The sequence below is a fragment of the Xenopus laevis genome, chromosome 1L (genome assembly GCF_017654675.1).
Source record: "Xenopus laevis strain J_2021 chromosome 1L, Xenopus_laevis_v10.1, whole genome shotgun sequence".
NCBI lineage: Eukaryota > Metazoa > Chordata > Amphibia > Anura > Pipidae > Xenopus > Xenopus laevis.
The window spans coordinates 128,795,610-128,812,843 of record NC_054371.1 but is presented as its reverse complement, the minus strand read 5'-3'; the positions used below and the strand labels follow the sequence as shown (position 1 = coordinate 128,812,843).

Here is a 17,234-nt window from a genome sequence, read left to right as displayed (position 1 = left end):
TCAGTGGCTGCGACCAAACAAATGCATATTTTCTGCATTTATATGGCATAATTTTTCTGGCCTCTGTGCTTCAGTGGCTGCAACCAAAAAAATTACTATTTTCAGCATTTATATGGCATATTTTTTCTGGCAACTGTGCTTCAGTGGCTGCGACCAAAAAAATGCATATTTTCTGCATTTATATGGCATAATTTTTCTGGCCTCTGTGCTTCAGTGGCTGCAACCAAAAAAATTTATATTTTCAGCATTTATATGGCATAATTTTTCTGGCAACTGTGCTTCAGTGGCTGCGACCAAAAAAATGACTATTTTCAGCATTTATATGGCATATTTTTTCTGGCCTCTGTGCTTCAGTGGCTGTGGCCAAAAAAACTGGGCAAACAATGCCTACAAGGTCAACGACGTTGACCTTGTAGGCATTGTTTGCCCAGTTTTTTTGGCCACAGCCACTGAAGCACAGAGGCCAGAAAAAATATGCCATATAAATGCTGAAAATAGTCATTTTTTGCCATACGTTGACTCAACGTATATGGCAAAAAATTACTATTTTCAGCATTTATGTGGCATATTTTTTCTGGCAACTGTGCTTCAGTGGCTGCAACCAAAAAAACTGGGCAAACAATGTCTACAAGGTCAACGTATGGCGAAAAATTACTATTTTCAGCATTTATATGGCATATTTTTTCTGGCAACTGTGCTTCAGTGGCTGCGTCCAAAAAACTGGGCAAACAATGTCTACAAGGTCAACGTATGGCGAAAAATGACTATTTTCAGCATTTATATGGCATATTTTTTCTGGCAACTGTGCTTCAGTGGCTGCGTCCAAAAAAACTGGGCAAACAATGCCTACAAGGTCAACGTATGGCAGTTGTTTAAAGAGAACAGTAGATTACTAGCCAGCAAAGCTACCTAAGCTAAAATGTCCCTCAAATCCCTGCAGACTTCTGTCCCTCCAATACAGAGCAGTATCAAGCAGATTACTAGCCAGCAAACTTACTATCATCTGTCCCTGAAATCACTAACAGCTCTCCCCCTACACTATCTCTTCCAAGCACACACAGGCAGATTTTTCAGATACATTTTTGCCCTTGATCCCCCTCTGGCATGCCACTGTCCAGGTCGTTGCACCCTTTAAACAACTTTAAAATCATTTTTCTGGCCAGAAATGTCTTTTCTAGATGTTAAAGTTCGCCTTCCCATTGAAGTCTATGGGGTTCGCGAACCGCTCGCATTTTTGCGCAAGTTCGCGAATATGTTCGCGAACTTTTTTTCCGACGTTCGCTACATCCCTATCCCTGGGTGCAAAAACAGTGCTGCGTGGAATTATGCAGAGAATATATAACATTGTGAAGAATGTTTAAGAAGATTAAATTTCTATATTGGATCATAAAGCAAAAAATCTGTGATCTGCTGAAATTTGAATTACATTTACTTAACAGCCATTACTTTGGGGTAAATAAGACAGTCAAGAGCTTAGAAAGATCTAATAAAAGCCTGATATCTACTCCATAGCATGTGTGTATTATAACTGGATAAGGAAAGACTCCAGGATACTCTTGAAAGCACCTGCCAAGTTCCATCTCCATCAAAGAAAACTTACATACAGCGAAACCTCAATTTTAGATACACTGATTTTCATTATTTCCTGCATTTGACACTGTTTATGTGTAGTCCCACCAATTTAGAATGTACGTATTTCAATTGGTGCTTTTCCCTAATTTTATGCCAAAATGTTGTTCTGATGTTCCCATAAGTGGCTATTTGTCTTCTGTAAATGTAAAGTCTGCACCTTATACAGTCACAAATTGCTTATCGCTTTAGGTTGTATATGTGTGTCAGAGAGGCCTTGCACATGCCCACAGTGTAACATTAATACTACAATGCTTAATGCTTTGTATATTTATATATAGACCTGGGGTGGCAGGATTTAAGGGGGCGGCATGCTGCTCAACCACACCCACATTGGTTCAGAAACACTGGGGATGGGCAGGAGATACGATGTTTTTTAAATTTCCTGTGCGCCGATCCCCATTGCTCTTGTCCCAATGATGTAAATTTGAGCAAATAAAAGGGAGGGGATGGGGCACTGAACGACAGCGGGCATAGGGCCGCCCGCTATATAAATCAGGCCCTTGTACATATCTATACCACCTTTCTATAAAAAGCCTGCTGACCACATAGGTACTCCAATCCTAAACCTGCAATACTACACATCTGTAAGCATCTAGTGTAAGTCCTGGAAAGGGTAATATTTATAGTAGTGCAGCTTTTTCCATCAGACCATCAGAACCAACAATTGTGCAGGTTTGCCCTTCAGGAGACAACATTGTCAGCCTGGCTAAATAAGCAGCCAGATCTTTTCTACATTAGCAGGATATTATTGCTATTTATTATCCTACTGTTTTACTCTATCCTGCAGTACAGGTTCGGGACCTGTTATCCACAAAGCCTCAGGAACATTCTGGATCATGGATCTTTCAGTAATTTGGATCTTCATACTGTAAGTTCCTAGAAAATCATGTAAACATTAAATAAACTCAATAGGCTGGTTTTTTAGCTAAAGCTGGTGTCACATCTGCTCTTTTGTCCAAAAGTAGAAAGACAAAAATTAATTGTATAAAAAGCACTCTCTACGTTATATTCAGACCTGGTCCAATGACTGTGATCTACTGCTAATATAATTTAAAACAATTCCTGTCATCATAGGTAATTATCTCAGCAAACCTTTTCATATAATAATCATCTTATAAAATATTTTCCCTTTAGTGATTTATTTCCTTACTCATATCCAGACAGTAGAATTTGTATCAACAAATCCTGCTTTTAATGTGTTCTGCTGTGTGTCTAACTTTCATCACTTACGTCTAATACACCTCCCACACAATACCAAATTACTGCAATAATATTATCCTATTTTATCACAGGTAGACTACTCTTTACACAGGCAGCTAACTATATTATATAGTCAACAGTGAGGTATTTGATGGCAAGGCCATATGTTTCACAAGCTTAGCCAACCGTCACTCCCCTAACAATGTTGCTGCTTTACTTTAATGAATGATTAGACTAATTTAATTTCCTTACCTCGCTTTTCTTGGAGGCACACTTTCTGCAATTGTTTCAGGCTATGTTGTAATATCATGATATAATCTGGGCTGGGATTATCTTTTGTTCCCTTAGGGTTTCTTTGTTCTGAGAGGGTCAATTAACAGTTTAATATAAATTTTCTTCAAGTGTAATAGCAAGATCAGTGGAGAATATAAGTTAACTTAGCCCAAAGGAATCTATTCTTACAATGAGCCACATTTTCATATATAATTTGCAGCAGAGATGACATGCTCTTCTCTGCTAAAAAGAAGCATAACAGATGTCTGGAAGCCATGTTTTAGTAGCCACAAACTGAAGCTTAAAAATCCAAGCCATAGATATTGGAAGTTGTAGTTCAAACACAAGGACGCCGTTTGTCAATAATAAAGGACAAATTACAGGGTTATAAACTAGCTTATAGCATTTTCCTTCTAAAACCAGGTACTTTCATGTTTGGAGATATGCATTTCACATGTTATTGCCCAGTAAAGCATTCTACCCATTTTACAAGGTTATTTAAGATAGTGGTCCCAAAATTTCACTGTAGTGCAGGTGTTATATGATTTTATAACAGGTTAAAAAATTTTGGTAGATTGGGCCAATAATAATTACAGCAATCAGCTTTTTGTCTCAAGATTTGGTCTCTACTTAAGATTTTTGAGGATATTGGTGACCCACATATAAAAAACAAGACTACTCATTTTTAGACCCGATCCATTGGCTAAAAACCGCTGATTTCACACTCATTCTAACATGAGAGATATGAAGAGAAATTATAGTGCAAGTTAGTGGAATTCTAAATTGAATGTTATTTCTGGTCTTAAGATGAAATAAACAAACATATGTATTTATGGAGGGCTGAGGCTGATCCAGACCAGACTTTACTATAAAAATAGCCAGACACTGATATTGATATCAGATCGTTTGTCTTTAGTAAGGCCAGAGGTTTGTGGCCAAAATTATCACAAATCAGAACGTACATGACATCATCAGTGAAACTATAAAAGTCTCTACTGGTTGTCCGCCAAAGAGCAAAAATATTCAGTGTAGTGTTCTATCAGCATATTTAAAGCCAAGACCGATCTTGGAATACACAACCCATCAAGGCTCTACAAACTAGCAAGCAACAACGACGTCATACTTCTAAATATTGGGAGAATGCTTGGGAGAACAAAGACCCGGAACATATTTTAGAGCAACATGTCAACTGCAAGTCATATACTTATGTCTCAGTGATAATTATCTGCATCTACCTAATTGAATATATATTTTCTATGTTATTAGAAGAAATCAAAGCTCCAGAAATAAAAGTTGTGCGTGGCTTCTCTGCCTTCTTTTTGCAATGTGGTCTAGTCCAAAATGAGTACACATGGCACCTATGCATCACACTTCTCTTATATACTAATTTCAGATTGGCTCCTGCTGCAGATAGAAGACAGCAGTGCTTGCCACTGATTTGATTCTTTAGCACTGCAGTTGGGAATGCCTGATGTTGCCAGGGGCAGGATATACTGTATCTAATGAATGGTAGAAAGAATAAATACATCTATATTGCCTATAATACCTAAAGTGGCTAACTGGAGAAATATTTCAGAACAATTCTGTGGTCTTTTTTCAGGGTTGTATATACATTTTGAGTGTAAAAGTTTTCTGTGTAAAATAAAAAGCAGCTGCTCTGTAATCCTTCAGTGGAAAAAAAACCCAATTTTTTTTACCAGTGTTTTATACCATGGGAATTTGAAACCTACATTTTTCCTATTGATGTGATTAGGTTACACCATAAATATATAATAACCACGTATATTACACCATAATATAACAGCCATGTAAAATACGCAAACAGGCGGTGTAAAAGAAAATAATCCTCTTTATAAAGTCGCCATTTTACACCACCTTTTAACATGTTTTTTTCTACAGTAAAGAACTTTACACAGCATTAAAAATAGGCCCCATAGTGACATTTTTTTCACAGATGCACCTATATTTATTTATAGGATGGCATGTTGTGGTTTTGGATTATCAAGGTCCAACCATAATGAGCAGAAAACTTTGAATATCCAAACTAAAATGTTAAAAAAAGTTATATGTAACTTACTTGCTGCTAAGACACCTTCTTAAGGAATATGAAGCTCCACCCCCACAGGTCCGAGAACATTCACTCCAGGAACCCCAAGCATCCCACAAAGTGTCCCGGTCCTCTTCTGAACGAGCAGTACGAGAGCTCTATATAGAATAGAAAAAAATGCACACTTAGTAATATCTATATATACAGTACATGGTGGTATGGATTATGTAATTATTTTAACATGACTAGATTCAAAAGCAGATTTGAAGGCAAAAGCATAATGCTATAATAAATGGCATCCATGGTAAGGGATTAATTGCTATATGTTACTAGAGCTATAGACATGGCACTTTGGTAGGTCAAATTAATTTTACACTATGGGTTCACAAAACATGGTTTACATCTGTGACAAGGAAAAAAGTTTGCATTTCAGTATTTTTTTCATCAAGGACTTCAAATTGTACAATTTAGTCTTATCTTAGGCAGATTAAAGTGAAAACAACTGACATAAATCAGTCCCTGAGGGGTCTTCACAAGCATTAATGTACCACACTGAGTTAAGTTACATGAATTTGTTCCTAATCTTCACCACTAATACTAATACAAAAGTTGACAAGCACTAAAATGGTCACATAATTAGTTTTTAGCTAAAGAAATACATTCTAATGGTTTAGTTGAGATGCATAGACAGATAAAGGAGCACACTTGTGAAATAATGTCACCCAAATACCGTATATACTCGAGTATAAGCCAACCCGAGTATAAGCCGAGGTACCTAATTTTACCTACGAAAACTGGGAAAACTTATTGACTCTAGTATAAGCCTAGACACAACTACAGCCCTGTCTCCCAGCATTCTGCCAAAGCGACCCCCCCAGTGATCAACCGGACTTCTTTGCAAAGTTGATGGTGACAGAGCATTGCCAAACGGATTACTGTGTGCATTGTCCCACTGTCCCACTACCATGTGCAGAGGGTGCTGTTTGATATTGCCATCACTGCTAATCGTTCGTATAACCAACAGAGGGCGCTGTGTGATATTGCAGTCACTGTTATTCTTTCATATAACCAACAGAGGGCGCTGTGTGATATTGCAGTCACTGTTATTCTTTCATATAACCAACAGAGGGCGCTGTGTGATATTGCAGTCACTGTTATTCTTTCATATAACCAACAGAGGGCGCTGTGTGATATTGCAGTCACTGTTAATCTTTCATATAACCAACAGATGGCGCTGTGTGATATTGCAGTCACTGTTATTCTTCCATATAACCAACAGATGGCGATTTGTGATATTGCAGTCACTGTTATTCTTTCATATAACCAACAGAGGGCGCACTTTTATTCTTTCATATAACCAACAGAGGGCATTGTGGGATATTGCAGTCTCTCCCCAAGTGTACTGTTGGTATAGGAATGATTAATCGGGTCGGGTACCACTGACCCGAGTATAAGCCGAGGTAGACCTTTTCAGCACATTTTGGATGCTGAAAAACTCGGCTTATACTCGGGTATATACGGTAGATGAGTTGGTAGCATCATATTTTATTTCATACTGTCAAAAGAAAATTTAAAAACATTAAAAATTTTAGGAAATATAAAAATGTCAAAGTTTTGTCTTGTGAGAGACGGCAGATGCTTAGGTCTGTCTGCTAGGCGGCATTTGTAGTTAGTAAACTTAGCAGGCAATAAATACGACTTACAGGTTGAAGAAATGGGGAAATTGCCAAGAGGCCATTAAAAGAGCCCATTAATAGCAAATATATATTCCACAGCCAGATTCACAAATTGCAGTGCTGTCTAGCCTCTGTTTATCTTTAAAAGTATTAGGAATTATCCTCTGTAAATCAGGTACATCAAATTAAAATAAAATTGCCATATGGGGTCTTTTAACCTTTTCATACCCATTTAAAAGGAATGTATGATACATGCTGGAAATGTATTGATTATTTATGGCTAATAGGGGTAGAAAAAATAATGGAAACATCAGACTATAAATATAAATATATATTTACTAATAAGGTGTTGCTCTGTCCTTTGTCTTCATAAGTGCTCCAATTCTTCCAAATTAAGCATGAAACCCAAATTATTTTTTTATCGAAAAATCCATACCAGTTATAAACTCATTTAAAAAGCTCAGCTGTCAATCATATATTGCCTGCCCCTCCTCTATACCAGAGACATAGGGGCGGAGCAGGCAATTACTTTCACTTTCCATTCTGCACTTCCTTGATTTCACTGCACTCCTCACATTGCTCACCATCTAATTGGTAAGCCAATGCACAGAAATGGACATCAGATGCCCCATTATGGTGCATAAACAAGATTTTGGCATGATAAAAAGTGTCTGCCTGCTTCATGTGATTTGATTTCTAAGACTAAATATATAGATTTAATGTTCCAAATAGTGTTACAAGTTACCAGCTAACACCTATATTCTACTGCTCATTGATTTGGACTCAATACATATGGTTAAACCCAAGATAAGTTAGTATAGTGTAGATTAATTCTCTGATTATTAAGGCCAATGTTTCTCAGAATTTGTCTGTCTGCTAATGCAGTGCAAATGTATGTTCTCCCGGGGCTTGCATGGGTTTCCCCATGCTCTATCAGTTCCTCCTGTAGCCCAAATACAAACAGGAAGGCATGGGCGTCCACAAATAGGGCCAAGGGCACTTGCCCCCCTGGACTTGAACTTAATAATACATTTTATTATGTTGTCACACACACACACTTTTTTTTTCTTTTGTTTTGTTCTTTGTTATATGAGCACATTTCTTAAGATTTCCATTAAAGAGCTGCCACAAGATTAAGCAAGGCTTAAATCCTGGGGTTAGCACGCCTTCAAAAATGGACCATCCCAAAGCTATTCAGCTAAGTTTGCTGCCTATTCTCATGCAGTTCTTTCTTAGCTCTGCCCCTTCCCTCAGTAAGCTTCCTGCTCCTCCTCTGTGTGAGGAAGAATAAAATCGGAGCAGATGGGAATCTGTGTTTGTGTGTTTGAGAGTATAAACAAACTGGTGCAAGTTGGGTATTAGTTTGCCTACAACCATTTTCTCCAGGGCATTTGCCACAAAGCAGATTGACCCCCTTCAGTTCCTTGTCCTACTGTCTCATTGAATCTTTTAACTCTATTCACTTCTCATATTTGATATTTTCATTTTGCTGATTTACTCCACAATCACCTTTCAGTTTCTAATACCCATACCGTCTCCTCACTTCTCTATATATTTGTATATCTATAAATATCTCTATTTGATTTATAATATTAATATATAGCTATATCTATATTAGATGTATAATATTAATATATCTATATATTTGTATAGCTATATCTATAATATTAGATTTATAATATTAATATATCTATACATTTAAACCTCAGCCCCTCTCCTGCTCCTGTCCTTCTTCTACCTCTTTGTTTCTGCTTTGAAGGAGCGCTCTTCTTCCTGTATTCCCCAGCGTTTGGTGGCGCAGTAGGAGGCATTTACCGTTAAGGATCTACTGCGCATGAGCCGAAAGTCATGACGTTTCCGAAATAAGAAATCGGAAACTTTGTGACTTTCAGGCGCATGCGCAGTAGATCCTTACCAGTAATAAAGGAAGAAGAGCGCTTGGGAGAAGCCGTGGCTGCCGTGAACTTCGCTAGAGAGGACCTAGAAGGAGGAGTAAGTAACTAGTTAGGGGCATTTGCCCAGGGGGGAAAGGTGGGCCGGGGGGGAGGAGGGGCCTACGCAGGGGAGGGATTTTTGCGCCTAGGGGGTTGAATTCTCCTTTAAGCCTACCTTTGCCTATTCCTCCCCATAATATAAGTACTGTACTATCATGCCTTCTATTTAGATTACTCATCTTTTAACCCTTTGTCTTCTAAACCACCACGCCATAATAATGCAGCTTTCCCCTAGCTAACGTAATGTTTAAACATATGTCATTATGTTAACCCCTTTGCCAACCACCTAGAATGTAGTTTGTTGGCAGCCAGAGTAAAGGACATTTGCTATACACCTCTTCCTGCTGTTGTTACTTTATAAAGGTGATTAATAATCAGTTTGTCCACTCTCAGTCCACATGAACATTTTTATTTCTCTTGAATGTAAGGCATTGCTTTGGTTATACACAGACTAGCAAGCTGGCTATTTTATTTGATGGACTGACTCACCTTGCTAAATGTACATGCCAAAGGTACAGATGTGACTAATAAAGATGGCTGCATTAGCGCAGAATAATGTGTGTGTGTGTAGGTATAATGCTGGGTAGCTTTGTGAAAGAGCAAAAAGTCAAAATGTTAATCGAGACAGCAGACACCCTTGACCCTTACTAGGCTGGGTTTTAAAAAAAATAATCTAAATTATTAATTAACTGTGTGTTGTTTGGTATTTTATGCAAATCCTATGAATGCACAAGTGAATACAGTTAAGCTGGTCATATACTGCAATATCTGCTCGCTTGGAGAGGTAACTAAATGAGCATATCTAAGCCTGATGCTGGGCCATCCAAATGCTGGGCCAAATTGGAATGATCCAATTTATGGTAAAGTGTCAGTAACAGAATGAGAATGCAATACTTATGCAATTTGTACTACTTTATATATTATAGAAAAGCTTTGTGGTAATATGTGCTATTCCTTTGCCTCCTTGCCCCCCCCCCGGAAAATTTTCTGCGGACACCCATGCAGGAAGGTTAATTGAGATTGAGACCTTTACTCTTTTACCAATAAAGGTATAGGACGTGTTATCGAGAATGCCTGGGACTTGGTGTTTTCTGGATAAGGGATCTTTCGCTGATTTGGTCACCATACCTGCTCAGACTGTAAAAGATTACATCCCTATCTAGATCAACTATTATGTTGCAATATATTATTGCTACCCAGAAAGCTCTAAACTATTGTGTTACCATTTTCCATAGTGCTGTATGAAAAAAGTAATTTTTTGCCATATTCTCATGTACCTTTTTCTCTGTAGTAAAGATAAGACATCTGCAATTATCTGATTTTAATTAAGCCAACACACATGTATGCTGGTGGCAAAAAACCCAATTCAACTGCATGTTTTAATGCTAATATATTTTAGTGGCCTTATGCATGTTGATCATGTAGAATGTCAAGTTCTAAACATTCCAGATAATATATTCCAAACCTTTCTAATGTATGTCAACGGTGTACACACATTCAGAAAATGGATGGGCAAAACAGTTTGCACAACACTTGAGAGTATTTTCTTTCATGCATTTGCATTCATACAAAAGAATCCACTGATGTGTAGATGAAACGAAAAGGTTTATTCAGTCCCATAGTTTTCTGGTTCACTGACCCGTCAATGAGTTTGCATGATCAGTTTCCTCTTTTGCTGAATGTTATTGCCTTTTGGCTAAATAACATTAAAAAGTGCCTGCATTACTCTAAAGTTTCAGGTTTTTGGTAGTTTTGTGAGATATGTGTGTATTTACTTTGCTCACCTTTTTTTCTTCAGACGCGGCTCATTGGGATCATAGTTTGGACTGAAGACCAAGTAGCACTAGGCAAGCCCTGTGTAAACATCTCAAGTATCTTAAGTATTGCTTTTCCAAGTATATTTGCTTTGAGGAGAAGACATTGAAAGCCTGCAGGTTCTGTTCTACTTTTAGCTACCCTCACAAGAGCTTGGCAAGGCTTGTTATGGTAAATAGTTCCATGAGTCTTCATGAGTTAGTAGTGGCGCAACAATAAGATCTTGCCATCAAGTTTCGACTTACCTCACCAAAAGAATCTATAATAGACAACCATTCATTTTTTACGGCGATTCTCTTTAATTCAACTTTTGCATAAAGCACCATATATTGTGCAAAGTCCATTCTATGAATGCAATTAACTGTTCCCACCAAATATAAATCATAGATAAATTGGACTTGCTTGTAACAATTTAACACAATTTTCCCCTTCTTCATCCCAGCAAACCAATATATGCTTAACCTTGCGCTGACCTCATCACTACAGTAACCACCCACTGTGAATTCAGAACCACCAACATATAAAGCATGTTGAGGAATTCAGGTCTGGCTTATTGATCTCTATGGAAATTTACCACCAATAAATACCAATGCTGAAATTTCCTTTGTGTGGCTCAGTGTTGGGGAAAAAAAGCCAGTAAATAAATATTGCTAGCAGTTTTTATTCCATTTTCTAAGTGCATCACTGCTAATAATACATACATATAGCACAGATGTGTTGTTGGTAAAATGTATCATATTTCTTATAAGACTAATGTATGTTTTGTCTACAATATATAGTTTATATGTCATAGGAAGTTATATATGCCATTTTCTGCTGAAATATTTATTGGCATTGAGAGGCATTCTCAATGACACAAAAGCCATAAAAGCTAAAGGTATCTTATAAAATCATCATAGGGGCCCCAAAACTCCTAGGAGATGACCAGTTTTACAAACATATATTAAAGGGTCGACTGGGCCCTTTCAACTCATGGGTCCCCAAGATGTCACAGGGCCTACTTCTGTTATTTATATGTTATTGGAGGTAGTTGAGTGCATAGTGAATGCCCTACCTAAGGGTAGAAGTATATAAGAGATAAGGCGTTTTTTGTGCACATAATGAGATATTTACAATAGATTTAGAAATAGTTGTATATTAGATCTGAATTCCAGCAGGACCAAATAGTTCAAGCAGATTCAAGTATGACTACTGAGAGTATGCAGTAAGCACTGCCATTCATTAATATTCTGCATACTGCAACTTATGAACAATGGTTAGAGTAATATTGCCCTATCTAAACCCATATCTGACTGCCTTCAATGGCAAATGTAAAGAATCCAATAATACAAATCAGATTTATTAACCATCAAACATAATATCAGATTGGAATTGGATCAAAGAATGTCTGTGTGCATTATGCCTGCAAAGAGAGTATATTATGTGCATTTACTGTAATTATCTCTTCCACGCAAAAAAGAAAAACTGGAATTATCTCAATGAGTTTGTTATCGAATAGCAGTTAAGACTCCAGACCCATCAACAGAATATATTCTACAGGTCTTATTTCACAGAACATAAACTATCCTATAAACCCATGCACGTCCTTTACTGGAAACATGTGGTTATTTATAGAAAGAAAGAAATACACATTTTGAGTCAACATATTAAGGTTGGCGTGTGGCCAAATATTAAAACCTTAAAAACGTAAAGCATGAAGGCTAGAAACAATCCGAAAGAATAAAAATAAGTCCAGGCACCTTTCAAATGTTGTCACTTGGATACATCAGTGATGAGAACAAAAGGGGTAAAGAAGGATTTTTTACTCATTATAACTCATAATTCTTGCCTTCAGACGTTACCTCTTTCACAGTTGGTTTAGGAAGGCAGTTTTTTTTATTCTTCATAAACTCAGTCCATACATCCACTTTCACAAAATAATTCCCACAAAGTAAATCCTATAACCTTCCTCTTACAAGCTATTATAGACATATTATTTCTCTGTGGTTTCTGATAATGTCAGCGTTGACAAGACAGATTGCCTTATTACAAACCAGTTACATAGGCTTTGTGTAGCGTTATGATCCCACAAACACTTATGAATGCACTCGGTGAGCAAGAGAAAGGAGGATTTGGTTTCATTAATAGGGGGGAATTGTTAAAAACAAGCGCCACAGATCTATGAAGCATAACCAGGTAATAAAAATGTTTCATACTGGAGCCAAGCAATAAACCTTGGCTAGCAGACCAAGCTTCATATAATTGCTACAGTTAGCAGATTTTGTTCCATATCTTTCCCAGAGGAGATAAGTTACCAAAGGAAGCAAATTCATAACGATCATTCTAATCTAGATATGCAATGAAAGATATACATGCTCACATTATCTATGTACACATAGGGGCTGATTTACTTAAACTCAAATTAATCAGATTTTTTTATGACAACAAAGTTGACCAAACTCCCTTCCACAAATTGAACTCATTTATCAATAATTTTTCTTGTAAAAAATTAGTGACAAAATGTTGCAACAAAATCGAGTGTCAATTTATATTGTACACTTTATGCTCCGTAAAGTAAATTATATCTGCGAAAAAGTGACTTTTTCAGGTTAGAGCAGGGGTCCCCAACCACTGGGCTGTGGACATACTTGAACTGGGCCGCTGAGCCGAGTCCAAATTTGATGCAGCGTGACTAAAATTGTCGCGGCTTGCACTTAATTTCATGTTGCGTGTCCAAATATGATGCGGCACACGCGAAATTTAAGCGATGAACACAGTTGACGTAACCCCAGGTCCTTGAAAAAAAATTAGGGCTTTACACCGGTCCCTGGGGCAAAAAAGGTTGGGGACCACTGGGTTAGAGGACGAAAACCCATACTTTTTCAGATTATCCAGCACAGATCACAATGTCAAGAAACAATTTCAGAGACATCTACCATTGACTTCTACATGACATTGACAGGTTTTAGATATTTTTGGATTCTAATTTTTAGCAGCTTTGGGGTATGATAAATCTCATAAAATTCGAGTTTTTTTCAAACAAACAAACTCCTAAAACCTTGCCCAGAAAAAAATGAGGTTTAATAAATGGGCCCCATACAGCTTGGGTTATTGGTTCATGTTCGTAAATGCTGTACAGCAGAGATATCTAGCATATGGGTCTTCAGCTGTTGCAGTGGGTTGGCGATTCTTGATCTATTGCGCTTTAATATTATATGCATGTAATTATGTCTATATATAATATATGTCCTGGGGTTTTCTGGATAAAAGGTCTTCCTGTAATTTGGATCTTCATACTAGTAGTCTGCTAGAAAATCATGTAAATATTAAATAACCCCAATAGGCTGGTTTTAGTTTGTACAATGTACAATTTTAATATTACAGTGAAAAAGAAAACAGTATTTAAAAATCTGGATTATAAATCTGAGAGACTGACCTTCTGTAATTTGGAGCTTTCTAGATAACAGATCCCATACCTGTATTACAGTTATCAAGTCATATAAAAAAAGCCTATGCAAACCTTGGCATCTGGACTTTGGGCCTCTAGCTGCACATCCCAGCAAAATTCTTTCTATAAATTTACATCTTCAATATCCCAGATTACATAAAATAATAGAGCCTATTGCATGTTATGATTAAAAAAGAAAATCTGCTAAAATTCCACTATATATGCATGCACTCCAATATATGTGATTTAAAATGTATAATGGTTTTCAAGCTATCTGAAACGTGTTGCTTATAATTTCTGCATTCCTGGTTCAGACTCCTAAAACACTGTAGCAGAAACCATCTTTAGATTAACAAACCTGGAGAAAAACTGACTTTTTCTTTACTGTTCGAAGAGAACCAGAGACCGCAAGGCGGCAAACCTATACTGCTTTCAATTTCAATGACTTTTATAAACAACTTTAAAACATTAAAAAGTTGTTGCATTAATCTGGAATTATTTTTAAGGTGAATCTTGAATCAGGAGCTGATATAGAGAAAATCTAAAAATGTCAAATGCAAACTATTTCTCCCTATGTTATACTGGGATTTCCAAACCCCTTACATCTGTCTTTATGGTCATTCAGATGCTATTTTACTTCCCGCTCAATGCGTATTATTTTTACACATCAGTATAAATATAACATACATTTTTTAGGAGCCAGTTAACTTGCATGTATGTTTTGGACTGTGGACTGTAGTACCAGATAGTGCCCTGGCTGGAATCAAAATTCAAAAACAGTTCTAATTTACTCCCAGGATTTCAACTATATTATATTTTCACATAAATAAAAGTCTGAATCCAAAATATTCCAGCTCTCGAGGTCATGTAGAAGTCAATGGCAGCGGTCCCTTTAACCATTTGAAGATGTTTTTTGCCTTCATGTTTTTGTGTGTTTTACAGTGGTTTGTGCTTGAAAACTCAATAAATTAGAGGTATTCAAGGTTTTTTTTGCTTATAAACTTGATAGATTTGAGGTATTCAAGTTTTTTCCCCGATTGCATTTAATCAAGCTTTGTTCCTAGGTAAGCAAACATTTGAGTTGCGAGTTTATCGAGGAAAAAAAAACCTCACAAACTAGACCTTTGATTAATAACTCCTACTATATTAAAGATCTTAAATTAAATTTTTTCCTGATTTCTTGTTCCCTCTTTAACATGTCACAAAATACCACGCTCAATCATCCCAATAAAATCCAATAAATAAGATAGGTGACCTGCTTTCCAGATACCATTTGAATTGGATCATGTGAATCACATGTTTCTTATTACAAGACCAAAGGCAACACAGTTAGACATACTGTAGTTTGAGAGGGCAATCGGCGTTCAGCTTGTTTTATTAGCTTCTCATTTAGTTTTAGATAACTCTCAGATCTTGATTGCATTAAAAACATTAGCAGTTGTTTCTTAAGGAAACGTGCAATCCATCTCTATGCATTAAAAGGAACAGCATGCATGCACAAATAGATATGTCATAGATATGGGGAAAAATACTGTCACATATTAACAAAAATAATTTATTATCATAGATAGGATGAAATGTGGCCTCTAAACGGATTACAACTACAGACATATTGAACTGAATGAAAAACAAATATTGTGAACATTCTGGCAACTTTTCTAATCATTTAATTGCTCATGCCTAAATACATCCCTAAAGACTTATACTGACTGTAATATCAATCATTTCCTATCAGGCTGTCAAAGTCATTATGCAGTTGAAAACAACACATAAATAAAGCAGGGTAATTAAAATGCAAATTAAAAACATAAGCAAGACCAGTCAAATTCATCATTTGATATAATTAGTCTATTAAAATATATTACACAATTTCTGCCTATGCAAACCACCCAGGAATTGTTCATGATTTAATCATTAATAAACAGATTACAGTGGACAGAAGGGACAGCCTATTGGTGTCCTCCCTTTCCATCTCACTTCTCATTTGTTCTAAAGTTAAAACATTTTAGAGACCTAATTATTTTGTTATATTTTTTAAAAAAGTTGTACATTTCATAGTGAAATTGAATTATGACCAACGAAAAATTATGTCAAGAATGTAATGGGTTATATTTTAGAAAAAAACTGCATTTTAGGAAAACATAGTTGAAAATATAGTTAAATACTACATATAGAAAAGAAATTATGTATCAAAACACAAAGAACTGAACAGTCCAAGTGTTCAAGTCATTAGCTTAAAGGTGAACTGTCACCCACACCTGAAAATCTGTGTAATAAAAGTCCTTTAAAAATTAATCATGAAACCCAAATTCTTTTTATATTAAAACAACCATACTGGTTTTAAACTAATTTTAAACTCTCAGCTGTCATTCATATATTGCCTGCCCCTCCTCTATGACTTAGGCATAGAGGCGGGCAGACAATTACTTTCACTTTCCATTCTGCAATTTCTAGCTGTCACTGCACTCCTTACATTTCCCCTCCATCTCCAACATTTAATTTTGTAGCCAGTGTATGGGCATGAGCATCAGTGCACCATTTTGGTGTATATACAAGATTTTGGCATTATCTAAAGCTTGTCTTAATAACTGTGTCCACAAAATGCCTGTTTGAAGTGATTGTGAATTCCATGACTAAAAGAAACAAGATTTAAATAATTTATTTAGTGTAAGTGAAGTTTATTTTGCTTGACTTAACATCATAAAAAATGATTTGGAATTACTGTTTAGGGTGACAGGTCCCCTTTAAGATGTTATGGTGCAAATACACCTTCAAAAATTTCATCTCTGTGTTGCTACAACAACAGAAAATAATGAGCGTGGCACATTATGGAGAATGGTTTAGAATTCATCCTGAAATGCTTTTTTGCAGCCATATTCTTGACTACTTATTGAGCGCAGAGTGCAAGTTGGATGTATTCTTAAGGGTTTGAAAACAGAATGAAAAGTGTCTACTGTAGTTAGCATATTAAGACAGGGATTAACAATTCTTAATAAAACACAACAGTTTTATTCTGAAGTCTAATAAACTTAAAATTCCAAAAAAGCTAAGAAAACAAAAACATCAAGTCAATAGAAAATATGTAACATTTGCTTAAGCAAACACTTGGTTTTGTGTTTCTAAAATGTATCTAGAGAAAAGATACATTTCACTCAACATTCACTCAAAAT

The 17,234-nt window shown here is 36.4% G+C and overlaps 1 protein-coding gene across 1 annotated transcript in view; it reads right to left on the bottom strand.

Moving 5' to 3' along the window:
* Positions 1 to 17,234, bottom strand: part of adamtsl1.2.L (ADAMTS like 1 gene 2 L homeolog) — a 189,656-nt gene that overhangs the window by 151,849 nt on the left and 20,573 nt on the right. The window contains exon 2 of the mRNA XM_041563588.1: positions 5,183 to 5,310. Within this exon, the coding sequence (XP_041419522.1) occupies positions 5,183 to 5,310 (128 nt within the window). The remainder of the gene's footprint in view (positions 1 to 5,182; positions 5,311 to 17,234) is intronic.